General features: G+C 48.8%; 1 protein-coding gene across 4 annotated transcripts in view; it reads right to left on the reverse strand.

The window, feature by feature from the left end:
- LOC138581993 (adenylate kinase isoenzyme 1-like) overlaps nucleotides 1–15007 on the reverse strand; it is a 466802-nt gene that overhangs the window by 101147 nt on the left and 350648 nt on the right. For 2 of the 4 annotated variants that reach the window (XM_069652886.1, XM_069652889.1), the window contains 2 exons: nucleotides 9575–9691; nucleotides 7902–8093 (listed from right to left, as the gene is read on the reverse strand). In XM_069652886.1, the coding sequence (XP_069508987.1) occupies nucleotides 7902–8093; nucleotides 9575–9691 (309 nt within the window). The remainder of the gene's footprint in view (nucleotides 1–7901; nucleotides 8094–9574; nucleotides 9692–15007) is intronic. The other 2 variants (XM_069652890.1, XM_069652887.1) reach the window with 1 other exon arrangement.

Raw genomic sequence — 15007 nt, forward strand, 5'->3', positions numbered from 1 at the left:
TGTACTGTGGGGAATATGGCTGATATTCATGTTTCCTGTCTTTTTTACAGTTATACTATGTGTGTTGTTGTAGATTTCCATAATACCCACTGTGTTGTTATGTAGCTTCTGCTGCAGGCTAGTCCTATTGTCCCTCTTTTGTGTTTTCACTTCCACCGGGTTCCATTAGTCCTCCCTTGATGGCTGGCGACACTTTAAGTCTGCCTTTGTCCTTCTTTTGTGTTTTACATCTACTGGAGTCCATCAGTCCCTCCTTTATGTTTGGTGACAACTTAAGTCCGTCTTGTATATCGGAGCACTCGTCTCGGGCTTGCACGCGAGTACTATTTATAATAGTGCACCGCGTGTTAAATGTTGGCACGGCACTTTTTGGCCGGTCTATGAGTATTCGCTCTCTGCATCAAGCGAATTACAAGGTATGTCTGTTATATAGGCAGTACGAGTGGTTCGCATCGTGTCCGCTTTTATCTAGTAAACAACAAGATATGCATAGAGTAAGGCATGGCGTTTCACCGCAGGCTCTATTATAGTAATCCTTGTCCTAGGTTGTAAAGGAATGGGTTTAAGATGGACCCAATACACAATTAAGAGAGGGTATTATGTACAATTTGACATAGGGGACAACCTTTGCACGGCATTTCTGGGACTACGGTGACGCTATTATCCACCATTTTTGCTGATGACCAAGCTTAATATTGGTGGTAATATGTATACTAGGCATCACGGTGTGGTGATGGTGATGCTTTAAGACACACAGGGGTGTGTGTTTTTATTAACAGGGTTAATGTCTTCTCTGCTGTGTGTTACTGTGTGTTGTGACGAATAGTTTGTACTGTTTGGTTTGCAGCTTGGAAAGGGAGCCCTTAGCTACCAGGAGCTATCAAATAAACAAGGACTCGATTTTGGAGTTTATGGCTAATTTGTGGTGGGGCTACACTGGCACTACTGGTACCAAGTCAAGAGGTATGTAGTTTTGTTTTGGCGGACTGATAAAATATAATCATGTCCTAACTTTATCAGTGGTTTGTGATGTATTACACAAATAACACTGAGTTATGGAATTTGTTTCCTATTGTAGGTGACTAGTACATATGGGTGGTGACTTGCCCTTTTCTGTTTGTTTTCCTGATTTAGGAAATTTGTGAGAACCCAGAACCCTTTCCTTGGATTGCATGGTGGAAATTCAGAAATCTTTATTCCCCTGAAGAAAGTTCATGCATTTGAGCAAACCAAGAACTGAAACATGTCGGGAGCTATTAGTATCTGAGTTATTATACTCAGTATTTGGAAAATTGTTAAATTCATCCACTGCTGTTTTGTAAAAGTTTTTTATTGTTCTATGTGGTTGTATGTATGTGAATTTGTATATTTGTATTGTTGTTTAGTACCATGCTGTGTGAGGTTGGGTTTTACTCATACCAAACACTTTTCTAAGTGTTTTTATATACTTTTGAACTAATGATGAAATAATGATTAAAAATTGAAAGTATTTTTTAGAAATAACTAACACTGAGTCTATTTTTTCAAGACCGCAGGTTTTATGAATGTGGGGCACACACTTCCATATATGTACTTAGATCAGCAAAATGAGATATAGTATAATGATCCCTTTTATATATCAACACGTTTTTTATCCCTGCCAGATGAAACGGCACCAGAAAAATCCCTTGGGCGACGGCCCAATGCCACAGGTCCTGCGCCTCCTTGGACAGCGCTGGGGACCTGGTTCCGCCCTGTTTCCTGATGTAAAACATGGTGGTGGTGTTGTCGGTGAAGATCCTCACCACCTTGCCCTTGAGGGACGGAAGGAAGGACCTGAGGGCCCAAAACACTGCACGGAGCTCCAGGACGTTGATATGCAGGGACTTCTCCGTCGGGAGCCAGAGTCCCCTTGCGTGCAGATTTTCGGTGTGCGCTCCCCACCCTTCCAGGGAGGCATCCGTGGTCACAGTCTCCTGGTGGGCTGGGGTCTGGAAGTCCATGCCCGCCGTCAGATGCGCGCGGGTGCCCCACCACCGTATCGCTCGTCGGAAACTCTCGTCGAGCTTGATCCTTTCCTCGAAGCTGCCCGTCGTCTGGATCCAGCGCGCATCCAGGAATTCTTGCAACGGGCGCATCCGGAGCCTGCACATGGGAATGAGGTAGATGCAGGAAGACATCATCCTGAGGAGGGACTTGATGGACCTCACCTTGGCCGCGTCGGCCACCAACATCCGTTGCACCTTGCCCAAGATGGTCCTGGTCCTCTCCTCCGACGGGGAGGCCAGAAGGGACACTGTGTCGAGCCTCGCTCCCAGAAACAGTGCGACTTGCGCGGGTACCAGGTGGGATTTGGCGTAGTTCACGGAGAATCCCAGGTCCGTGAGGAGTTGGACGGTCCTTGCCGTGTGGACCACGGCGAGCTCCCTCGTCTTGGCGCGGATGAGCCAGTCGTCCAGGTAGGGGTAGACGTGAATCCCCTCGCGGCGCAGCTGCGCCGCCACCGGTGCGAGGCACTTGGTGAATACCCTGGGTGCCGACCGTAGTCCGAAGGGAAGGGCTTTGAACTGGTAATGACGCCCTTGGACCACGAATCTGAGGAATTTTCGGTGCCCCTTTAGGATGGGAATGTGGAAGTAGGCATCCTCCAAATCCAACGACGATAGGAAGTCTCCTTCCTCCAGCTGACCCAGGACGTGCTGGAGGGTGACCATCCGGAACTTCTGCGCCTTGATGAACTTGTTCAGACGTCGCAGGTCTAGGATGGGGCGCCATCCTCCCGTCTTCTTCTTCACGAGGAAGTATCGCGAGTAGACTCCGGAGCCCCGAAGCCTCTTTGGGACGAGTTCGATGGCGCCCTTTCTGAGCATCGCCTTTACCTCCAGGAGAAGTTGAGGGACGTGAAGTTCTTTCCTGGCCACGGGGGGGACGCGCGGGCACCTTCTTTGAAACTCGAGCGCGTGGCCCCGGGCCAGGGCGTCCAGCACCCAACGGTCGGTGGAGATGGACTCCCACACGCTGACGAAGCCCGCCAGCCGGCCTCCCACCGGGGTGCTTCGGTGGGGGCCCGACCCCACGGCCGGTTCAATCCTGCTTGGACGCGGCCTTGCCGCCTTGACCTCCTTGGCGACGACGGCGGGGTCCGCTAGACTTGCCTCGTCCTCTGTAGGCCTCTTGCGACGACGAGCGGGCTGCTTGACGGTAGGAAGCGAAACCGCCGCCGGAACCTTTGGAGGCGCCCTTGCCTCCGCCGCTCCGAAAGGGCGTTCGTCGTTGCTGCAGGACTCCAAGGGCCCTGGCCGTCTCAGTATCCGCCTTGATGGCCTGAAGGGAATCGTCCACTGTCTTCCCAAACAGGTTGTTCCCGTCGAAGGGCATGTCCAGGACTCTGGTCTGGACGTCCTGCCGAAAGTCTGTAGCTTTGAGCCATCCACGACGTCGAAGGCAAACGCCGTTGCCCAGCTGGCGGAACCCAGTGTCGGCGATGTCCGTCGCCACGGTGATGGCGTGGTCCGACGCCACCTCACCTTCCTGCAGGATCTCAAGGGCCTCCGCCCTTTTGTCGTCCGGCAGAAAATCCAGCAGGGGAGCTATCTTGTACCAGAGCTCCCTGTCGTAGCGGGCCACGATAGCCAAGGCGTTGGCCGCTTTAATCGTCGTCGCTGCCGACGAGATGACTCTACGTCCCATAGCATCCAATTTCTTTCCCTCGCCGTCCGGCGGGGAAGTTGATGTGGAGGCCGCACCCCCCCCCGCTTTCTTCCTGGCTGCCGCGGAGACGACAGAGTCCGGGGTAGGCTGCGCCCGGAGGCATAGGGGGGCCGTGTCCGGGACCCGGTACTTTTTCTCGTACCGGTCTCTTCTAGCTGGCGTCGTGGAAGGGTTCTTGAGGAGGGAAAGGCCCTCATCCCAAATGTCGTCCAACAGAGGCACTGCGAGGACCGTCTTCCTCTTGGCCTCGCGCCGCTGATAAAGGAAGCCTTCCTTTTTCTTCTCCTCAGGGCAGAGTTGGAAAAGCTCGGAAGCCCTGGAGATCATGGAGTGGAAAGATCTGATCTCGTCGGGCGGAGAAGCCCTGGTGGGAGGCGACGACGGAAAATCCTCGTCGTATGCCTCGTCGTCCGTACCCGTCGCTGCCGTGTCAGTCCCCGTATCATCCCCTCGGGTGGACGGGGAGGAGGGCTGGACGGGGCGCGACGGTTGAAAAGGAGGTGGTGGATGGATCCTTCTTTTCTTGGTAGGGGGAACACCAGAAGGTCCCGGTTCTGGATCCCCCGACGGGAGAGGTTCCTCCGTCGGTAACGGTAGCCTCGTCCTTATCTCGGAGCATAAGGACTGTATGGCCAACAAAATGGCCGCCGAGTTGTCTTGCGGCGCTGGCAGAGGGGAATCCGACGGGCGAGCAGGGGCCCCGTCGGTATCCTCGACGATGTCGTCGTCGTCACCTGCGTCGGGGTCCATTCCGACGGGCTGGCCTTCTTCCACGCCTAGGCTGTGGCTTAAGACCTCGATCAGCTCCTCTTCTGAGGTTGAGGCCGAATCTATGACGACGCCCTGCCCCCCCTTCTTCTTCCCCACGGAGGGTTTCACAGGGGTCCTATCGATGGGCACAAAGGAAGACTCCCTCCGCGGAGGCAGGGAGATTCTGGGCCCTGAGGTCGCCACCACTGGTGTAGCCACCACAGGCTGAGCCAGGGCCGCCGCGACCGTTTCGATAGAGGGCTTGGTCGGATGGATCAAGGCCTTCACCACCTTAGGTGCGCTCACCGCCTTATCCTTGAGGGAGGGGGCACTGCCACGCTCCTCCTCTGCCTTAGAGCTCGACCGGGGCCTCTCCAGGAGCTTCGCCGGGTGCTCGGCCTTCCTCTTACCCGACCCAGAGCGTTGGCTCGTGGTTGATGGTGCCGGGGAGGGTGCGCCCTGCCTGGCGCCCGTAGAGCCCGACCGTTCGGCGCTCCCGGTGCCAGCGGACTCGCGGTGCTTGGCCTTATGTTGGGCCCCCGTCGCCGGGGCGCCCTCAAAGGTCTTAGAAGACCGCTCGGATTTCTTCTTCTTCTCGCCAGACGGGCTCTTACCCTCCAGCCAGTTGGCGAGACGTTGATGGCGGTCCTTCATGGTCCGTTCCGACATGTTGCCGCAAAACGCACAGTCCTTCTCCACGTGCGTCTTGTCCTCATGAAGGCAGTAAAGGCAGAAAGAGTGTTCGTCCTCCTTGAAGACGTTCTGCAGCTGGCATCCAGGGCAGACCCTGAACAGCTTTCCGGGCGTCGAGCTTCCCTTCTCCTGGGCCATCTCCGAGACCGGGCCTGAGAAGCTTCTGGAGTCCTCCGAAGCGTAGCTCGACGAAATCTTCACCCTTGAGGGGCACAGATGAATCCGACACGGGTCCCCGTTGATCGGATGTAGGATCGGTGGAGCTTGAGGCTCTTTTGACCGAAAGAATCGAAGTTTTTTTGTGAAAAAGCGCGAAAAAAGCACTAACGCTCGAGAGCAATAGCACGAGGATCCCAACACATGAACGTGCGGTAAAAATCTGAAGATGGCTGCCAGAGGCGGTGCTTAGGTAGAGGGCAGTCATTGGCTGTGGTCAGTATGACGCAGAGACCAGTGATTGGTTATTACTACGAAAGACAGATCAGAAACGAAACTGGTTTTTTCTTTACCGAGGATTCCCAGCCTGACGACGGGGAATATTCATGAGCATGTGAATCCATGCCAGACCCCATGCTGGAGAATAGTTAGTTACTTGTACATCAAGTTCTTCATCTTTGGTATCTTCATTGAAATCATAAGCACTGAATATTTACGCCCTTGTGCAGGTTTGCGGATCACTTTTCAACATAGGCAAGACCCTGCTCCTTAAACTTAAAAAAAAATAAACAACTTTTCATCATAATAGTTTTATTAATCCCTATCTGGCATAAAGGCTTTTGTTTTGGACAAATCCACCTATATTAAAGAAAGCAGGTTAGCTCTGTAGCACTTCTACAGCCCTTTCCATAGAAAGAAACTAAATAGAAATAATAGTTAGACAGCCTTAACATGGAGGTGTAAGCAGTGGCACTTCCTTTAAGGTCACAGAGAGTGCAATCTCCCATCAAGCACCACAGTGGCCTTTGGAGCAAGTTATCTTTCTGAGCTCTGTGAGAGGATCCTGGAAAAGTTCTGTGTCGTGTGGCAGTGTTGCTTTTGCATTTTTTACAGATTTTTAAACCTTTTTTTGCTACTTGGAAGTGATTTCCCTGTCCTTTTTTGACTGATTTGTTAACAGTTACAGTACAAGGATCATCTATCCCGCTGCAGGATCCTTGACATTGATACCACCACAGCAACCGTCATTCGACGTTAAGGGACTTGACGTTGAAGGCATTACCAGCGATCTGCTCGACATCAAAGGAAGGTTTGACGTCTGAGGCCTTTGAAACGTTGACCTCCTTGCCATGGAGCAGCTCGGGTACTGCCCCAAGGTTGATTCATTCAACACTCTACAAGGTGACTGATCTACAGCGCCTCTAGCTTAGGTAACCATCACCCCACAAACTTATTTGACCGGAACTTCACAGGCCTCCCTCTTTTCTCTCAGATGAATAAAGCTCTATGACTGCCATTCCAAAGCTGCACAAGGAGACTAGTCTACTTTTCACCCCTTTTAGAGATCACGATTCACCTACCTTTGTCCGAAAGGTTATTTCATTTCCAAAACTTTCCAAAACAGACCACAAATTCTGAGAAAGTTTCCTGTGCCCCCATTCCCTTTCTTTCTCTCTGTCATGAACCACCGGACGCGTCCCTTCTGGACTTCGTGGTCCCTGACCCATAGAGGACTGAACTCAGCAGTTTTCCCAACATGGCCGCTGAACGTGAAACGCTGTTTGCTAGTCTCTGCATTGTATGCTCTGTGTTCTACAAAGCAAACACGACCCGCGGCCCTGCGCATCTCAACGCTACCGCTTGCAGTAGTCAGACGTGTGCTGCCGTAGTTCGTACAGCGATTCCCACTGATTCCTGGTTCTCGGTCCCCTAATTTTCCTCCTCCTGCTTCATTCTCCCCTTTTTGTCCTGACCTTGCATTCCTGGATTTCCTTCGCACTCGCCTTCCGAGTGCGCTCCTCTCCATTTCCTGGACTTTTTCCCCGGACATCTGAACGCTCCCTGGAGACGGGACACGTACCGCACGCCGGAACCCGAGGACCCACGCACAGGGTTATACAAGACCCGAACGGTGCGGAAGAAGACTTCATCGAAGAACTCGAACAAACAACACTGACAGGTGAGAAGGGGGGAAACCTGTGACACTCACACTATGTCTCTTCCCTCACTTACATCTGCACTTCACAAATCTCTGACGTTACACCACACTAATTCCCTATCAGACAGCTTTCAAGGTCTAGCATACAAAATACAGATTACAACATTGTCTAGTTGCTATCAACAACCACACCATACCCATCATAGCTCCCCCAACTTGAGGCTTCCCTTATGAATAACCCGCTTCAGCATTCTTTTACCCCAAACTCCTACTGCTACGCATATAACTGGTGCTTCTGACCTGTATTCATCAACACAACAGGTTTCCACAGCTGCCACTGCCCCTCTCAAACTAACAAGCCTCCCACCCTTTTTACCACGTCCAAGACCACTTCACTTGCCTTACCTTATAGGAAATATCATGAATGGAACATATGAGTCAGAGGCAAATTATTGTCCGACCACATCTGTGAAAAAATAATGGCCTTTTTGAAAATGTTGCTACTGTTTGGGGAATTCTAAATGCCTAAAGCAATCTGTGGTAACTGATACAACACATTTTGACAGCAGGTTATCATACCATTGGAAAATCATTACTTTGCCATTCTTACTGAACAGCAACTTAGAGTGCTGGTTCAGGGCTTCTTACAGTGATGTACAGCATGATCACCTACCTTTCGAATTAGCTTTTTCCGGTTGTAGAATTCGATTATGGGCTCATCAGTCTTGAAGTATGACTCCATTCGCCTCTTGATTGCATCTTCATTGTCATCAAACCTGTGACTTGTCTGTCCCCTGATAACAAGACGCTTCACCATGGTCTCTGCTGAACATTCAAACACCACCACAAGGCTAGGATGGCCAATCTACATGAGAAAGATAGATGGAAAGAGAGAGAGGCACAGAGCAAGATCAGAAAGGGTGTGCGTTCTGACTAATGAAGAACATGGAAAAGTCTACCTAAGGGATTGTTCTGGGCCTACATTAGCATCCAGATCCAATAAAAAGACCTCTTGCTAAGGAATCCATTTTGTGCTATATAATTCACTTACCACACTACAAAATGAACTGTAGGAGGGTTGTGCTTTATGGTTTAAAATAAACATCACCAAAAAAGTTTCTGGCAAGGGGTTGCAAGTATTTTAGGACTTACTGAAGCTTAAATTGGACATCCCACATCCACTACTAAAAAGTGACATCAAAGAATGCTTGAAAACACTGGTAGAAAACATTAACCAAAACCAATAAGAGAGTAGTTCTATCTAGTTAGATGTTTGACAGACTTTGCGAAGTGTTAATGTTAATGTTAAAGGACATTTGTACCGCGCACTATCACCAACGGAGTGGTCCCCTGGCCCACTGGCGGCTCTGAAAGAGGAAGGGAGGGTGAGTTAGTGGGGGAAAGCAGGAACAGTGCAAGAGAGCAGTGATGTGCTGTTGGCGGCCTCAGCCCGGTGGGTCCGTTGGCTGGGCCTAGGTTGTTTGCGGCCGGTAGTCGTCCTGTGCTGTTGTGGAAGTCTATGTGTGTTTTTGGTTTTTTGTGCTGTTGCAATGTAGTGACGTTTGTGCGGTTTGTTGTGCTGTAGGTCTGTGGTTATGTTTGTTTGGAGTTTGAGAGGTGTGTGCAGAGGAGGGAAATTGTTAGTGGAATTGGTTAGTTGGCATCTCTATCCTGAATTGAGGCGCTGGGCTTGTGTATTCTCTCCTGATGCGCCACTGATCTGATCTGGGCCCATCTTGCGTTCAGTGTCCCTTTCACATCTGTCCCCCACCTCAACCCGCCTCCTTCAGAACCCCCACCTGTCCTCCCTTCCTACTTCTATGGTTAGAGCACCTACCAATGTCCACCACTCAGCAAGTGTGGTGATTGTCAGTGTCTCGACAGATCAATTGACACTTTGGTACCTGGTGGCAACTAAGGGGGATGGGGGGGGAGTTGTTGGTGGGATTGTCTGGGGTAGTTGACTCCATCTCCATGGGTGTCACCTGTGTTTCAGTCTATCTGGTGCAAGCCGTCCGGTACTGCGGGAACTTCCCTGTCGGTTCTGCGGCCACCAGTATCCTTTCCAGTTTAGTCATCCTTTTTCACTGTTTCGGTTTTTAGTGTTAAAAGATTAAGTGAACACTGCTTGAAAGGCCACTTGTCAAAGGCGCCCACCACCAGAAGGGCAAAAGATTTTTTCTTACAAAGAATTTCTCACTGAAGAAAAATGTGGGCAATTGGAAAATGTCCCTTGGACTAGTGCACAAGAAAATCTTGAAAAGTCTTGTAGATGATGGCACCAAAAACCCCACAGCAACACACTAGTATAAAGGATCCGAGCAGCCCACAAACAGAGGCACTTACCATTCTCTCAAACTCTTGTGCCTGACTGACCTCTCGCGGGAACCCATCGACCAGGAATCCACAGGCAGACTCTGCTTTCGTTAACAGGGCATCCTTGAGCACAGTCATGACAATATCCTACATAAAATACAAGATTTAATTGGTGTGAAAGTCAAAATGACCCACTGAATACAAAGGCAGCATATCGTTTTTCACAACTACAACCATCACCCCTGGCTTTGGAGGTGAGACAAAGTTGTTTACCTGTAGCACTAATTCCCCTATTGTGATAATATTTTAAGCATAGGAATCTATGAAAAAGCTAAGACTGGAAGTATCCGTACTCCATAGCACCCTTTGCTTGTTTGTAGTCCCACAATGTTGGATCGGATTAATGGGCCTCATTACAATTACGGCGGTCCGGTAAAAAACAGCCATTAAAGTGAGATAACACCATCACCGCTGCATTACAGTACCGCCACACTATAGGTATGGCAGTAAGGTGGAGGGAAAAAACCTCAAGCAAAATGGTGGAGGTAATTCCACCACCTTACCAGCAAAAATCGCCAGAATTACTGCCAGTAGCACGAAATCCATAAATGGGAACTAAGACCGCCATACCACCACTTGCAATCCAGCAGTAATTCCGCAAGATCAAGTGGTGGCAACAGTAAATTTGTGTGGCGATATTCCGATAGATTTACCACCGGAATACCACCAAACCTGTAATGAGGCCAAAATCTGCAAAACTAATTGCATTTCAGAAACTTGGTACCCAGTATATGAACAGTTTTAGTTACTTACCTGTAACTGTATTTCTCCAGCATTGATATCTTTCATAGATTCCGATGCTTGAACATTCCCCGTCGTCATTTTTTTTTAAATATACATCCATTGTTACCTAGAAAATGCATGCAAATACCCCCTTATGGCCTATAAGCCATTCCATTGTGTAGTCACTCCACCTCACTTTGGTCCTTTATGGTCCCAACCAATGAGGTGGCAGGGCTTAAGCTCCGCCCCAGTCAGCCATCTTCAGATTTTGAACCGTAGGAACTACAGTATGTTGGGTGCTGAGCGTAGGAGCAGCCTCTCAGGGGGGCGGGTGGGTGCATGTGAATCTATGAAGGATACCAATGTTGGAGAAATACAGTTACAGAAGACTTCTCCAGCATTGGATCTCTCATAGATTCAGATGCTTGAATAGAATACCAGCAGTTAAAACATGCCACCATCATATATATATATATATATATATATATATATATATATATATATATATATATATATGATACATTACTCACCGTAATCGTATTTCTGATGCTTGTATCTGCTTAGATTCACATGCTGTGCATAGGCCGACATCTAGTGGAAGCTGCAGAGTATTACAGTTTGTTTTTCGAAACTCAAAAATAGGCGTCGACACAGGGCGTGCCAGTAATACTATCCCTAGTGTGACGTCCACTGTACCCATGATCCCTCACGCGTCTAGGACCCTCAGATTGTATTTTTTCTGACATGAGGTAGCATGAGGAGTAGCGTGAGTACAGATAATCCAAGCAGATAGATAGATAAGACTACAAGCATCCATGCGCCTTCTCTCAGAGGGGAGGAAGGGTGGGTCACATGTGAATCTAAGCAGATACAAGCATCAGAAATATGATTACGGTGAGTAATGTATCCCTTCTGAGGCTTGTGGAATCTGTTTAGATCACATGCTGTGCATAGATTAGCGAGCAGTGTTAGAAGGAGGAGGTGGGATGTGAGAAGGGTCATGAGCAAATAAATGTCTTAGAACTGCTTGTCCCACTTGAGTATCTGTCTTGGAATGGGTGTCAATGCAGTAGTGCTGAGTAAAAGTGTGAATAGAGCTCCAAGTAGCTGCTTTGCAAATGGTGTCAAGGGGTACATTTGCAATGAAAGCCAGAGTGGCCCCAATGCCTCTTTTAGAGTGGGCTCTTGGCGTGAAAGGCAGGGTTTTTTCAGAAAGAGAGTAACACAGCTGGATACAGTTAACAATCCACTTAGAGATGGCACCTTTAGAGACGCGATCTCCCTCTCTGCCTGTAGCTATGGAGACAAACAGCTGATCTGTTTTCCTTAGCCGTCTGGTTTTGTTTACATAGTAGAGGACCGCCCTACGCACACCTAGGGTGTGTAGTTTCACCTCAGCCGAGCTTTGTGGGTCTTGGAAGAAAGCCAGAAGCTTGATGGACTGGTTCACGTGGAATTTAGAAATAAACTTAGGTGAGAACCTAGGGTGTGTACGTAAAACCAGTTTGTCTTTATGAACTGTAAAGAATGGATCCTGCACTGACAGAGCCTGAATTTCACTGACCCTTCTTATAGATGTTATTGCTACTAAGAAAGCCGTCTTGTAAGTCAGGTGTTTGAGACTGCTTTTATGCATGGGCTCGAATGGGGGGCCCATGAGTTTAGATAGCACCCCGTTCAGGTCCCATCCTGGTGGTGGGTTCGAAATAGGAGGGTGAAGTCTCTTTACCCCTTCCATGAAGGCTTTAACCACTGGTATTTTCCACCACGATATCGTGTTATGGGATGTGGTGTATGCTGTCAGAGCTGCCTGGTGTACTTTCAGTTTGTTAAAAACCAGTCCTGCATCCAGCAGATGGAGCATGTATGTGACAATTGTGGAAGGAGTGCAATCAACCGGGTTGATTTGTTTATTCTGGCACCAGATAACTAATCTTTTCCATTTGTCAAAGTAGCAGTGCCTCGTGATTGGCCTCCTAGATTCTTTTAGGATGTCCATACATCTCTGTGGTGATTTGAGATGTCCAAACTCTATGACCTGAGGAGCCATGCTGCCCGGTTCAATGAGTTGGGTTGAGGATGCACCTTGAGACCTTGGTGCTGGGACAGTAGGTTGTACCAGTCCGGGAGTTTGATGGGTTCGCACACCGCTAGTCTGCGTAAGTGTGGGAACCACAGTTGTCTCGCCCAAATGGGAGCAATTAGGACAAGCGTCATCGATTCTCTGTTCATCTTGTTGACCACCTTCCTGATGAGGGGTGTTGGTGGAAAAGCGTACGCAAACATCCCTGACCAGTTCATCCACAGGGCGTTCCCCTGGGAGTCTGGCTGGGGGAACCTGGATGCAAATCCTGGGCACTGTCTGTTTTCGTTTGTGGCGAATAGGTCTATAGTGGGGAAACCCCACTGAGAGAAGATATCTTCTACGATTTCTCTGTGTAGACACCATTCGTGTTCCTCTGGGAGGGGAATCTCTGCTCAAAGCATCCGCCAGAGGATTGAGATCCCCTGGAACATGTTGAGATGACATGAATATGTTCCGTCTGAGTGCCCATATCCAAATTTTCTGGGCAAGCTTGGACAGATTTGGAGAACGAGTCCCTCCTTGTTTGTTCAGGTAAAACATGGCTGTAGTGCTGTCCGTCCGGATCTGCACTGACAGATTCAGCAGGTAGGGCTTGAATGCTTGAAGCGCTCTGAATACCGCCAGAAGCTCTAGCAGGTTGATGTGATTCTTGGCCACTCAGTGAGACCAGAGACCCTGAGCTGTGTGATGGAGTTGGTGAGCTCCCCATCCTGTCAGGCATGCATCGGTTGTGACTACTGCCTGTATCTCAGGATCGTAAAAGGGTTTCCACTTGGACAGATTTTCTCTTGTCCACCAGTGAAGGCTTTGTACAAGTGTTGGCGAAACGACCACTAGATCGTCCCACTGATCACTTGCCTGAGACCACTGTTTCGCCAACCATTCCTGCATGGGACGCATGCGCAGGCGCGCATGGGGGACCAGGTAAATAAATGACGCCATCATGCCCAGCAAACGCATTGCTTTGCGTACCGTTATCTGGCGACCGGCCCGATATTGTGGAATTTGCAGCAGTATATTCCGGATTCTTTCCTCTGATGGAAAGGTCAACCCCTTGTGTGTGTCTAGGATAGCTCCTAGAAACTGTTTGGAGGTGCTTGGCACCAGACTTGACTTTTTCTCGTTTATTGAGAAACCTAATTCGAAGAGGAGGTCGATCGTCCTTTGAATGTTTGTTCTGCAAATTACTGGTGTTTGCCCCGTGATGAGCCAGTCCTCCAGGTAAGGGTACACCGGGATTGCCCTCCTGCGTAGGTGTGCTGCCGCCACCGCCAGTACCTTGGTGAATACCCTTGGAGCCGAAGCTATCCCGAAGGGCAGTACCTTGAACTGGTAGTGCCGACTGTCCACCTTGAAGCGCAAGTACTTTCTGTGCGCTGGGAACATGGAAATATGAAAATAGGCATCTTTCATGTCCAATGTTGCCATGTAATACCCCTTTTTTAGCAGGGTGATTACCTCTTGGAGAGTAGTCATGCAAAATTTTTGGGGCTTGACATACTTGTTTGCAGGCCGTAAGTCCAATACTGGGCGCATTGTCAAATCTTTTTTTTTGGCACAAGGAAGTAAGTTGAATAAATACCCTTGTTTACCTGGTGTCCCGGGACGAGTTCTATCGCGTCCTTTGCTAGAAGATTGACGATCTCCTCGAGGAGGATCTTCTGGTGGTCCAAAGAATGTATTTTTTTTCGTGGAGGGTGCTTTCGGGGACGCTCTAACAGTTCTATGCAGTATCCTGCGGACACTGTGGACAGCACCCATCTGTCTGATGTGATCCCTTCCCAAGCTTGGGTGAAGTTGGAAATGCGCCCCCCTACCGGGGATGCGTGAGAAGGGACCCTGAACGGAGCGTCACTGTTTTGGTGGAGGCGTGCCGCTGCCTCTACTGGGGCTGCCTCTACCTTTACCACGTCCTCTCTTATTACCCCTGCCATAACCCTGGGTAGACTGCTGGCTGTTGTTGTTCCATTGTGTACCCTGCCCCTGGGAATAGTTAGACGCTCTCTGGGAATTTTGTGTCAGGTTTTCACATTCTGTACCTCACATTGGCAAGATTCCTATGAGAAAAGAGTGTTGCAAATATTATTTCAGGAAAGTTGGAAAGGGAAGGTGGTTTAAATATTAAAAAGATTCTGTTTAGAGAGTTGAACAATTCCTGTTTTAGTTGTTCTATTTTTTCCCTTAACTAACTTTCATTTAGAAAGATGGAAATTCCCCAAGTCAAGATGGCGGAACACTTTCTCAGCAGTGATTGGTGTAGTTTATAGCAGGCATCATTGTGATGTCATTTAGAATGTTTCCAATAATTATCAACTGCCTTTCATTAAAGTTTTCACCAGAGTAGGTCATGCTTTAGTTTTCTCCAGTGAATAAAGTTATAGTTTTCACTACAATATAGTAGAGTACTTATTTTTTAGTATAAATCCCTCTCAGAATTTAATTTAGTAGTTCCCAGTTATAGTGAGAGAAGATCTACAGAAGAAAGAAGATTCCAAGAAACCTTGGTTGGCTGAGTGGCAGATTTTTCAAGTTCAAGACGAAGATAAGTGAAATTCTGAAAGTTTCAGTGTTGTTTCTTAAAAAAGAACAAAGAA

Source organism: Ambystoma mexicanum, chromosome 3q (assembly GCF_040938575.1).
Source record: "Ambystoma mexicanum isolate Mex_15411 chromosome 3q, UKY_AmexF1_1, whole genome shotgun sequence".
Taxonomy (NCBI): Eukaryota; Metazoa; Chordata; class Amphibia; order Caudata; family Ambystomatidae; genus Ambystoma; species Ambystoma mexicanum.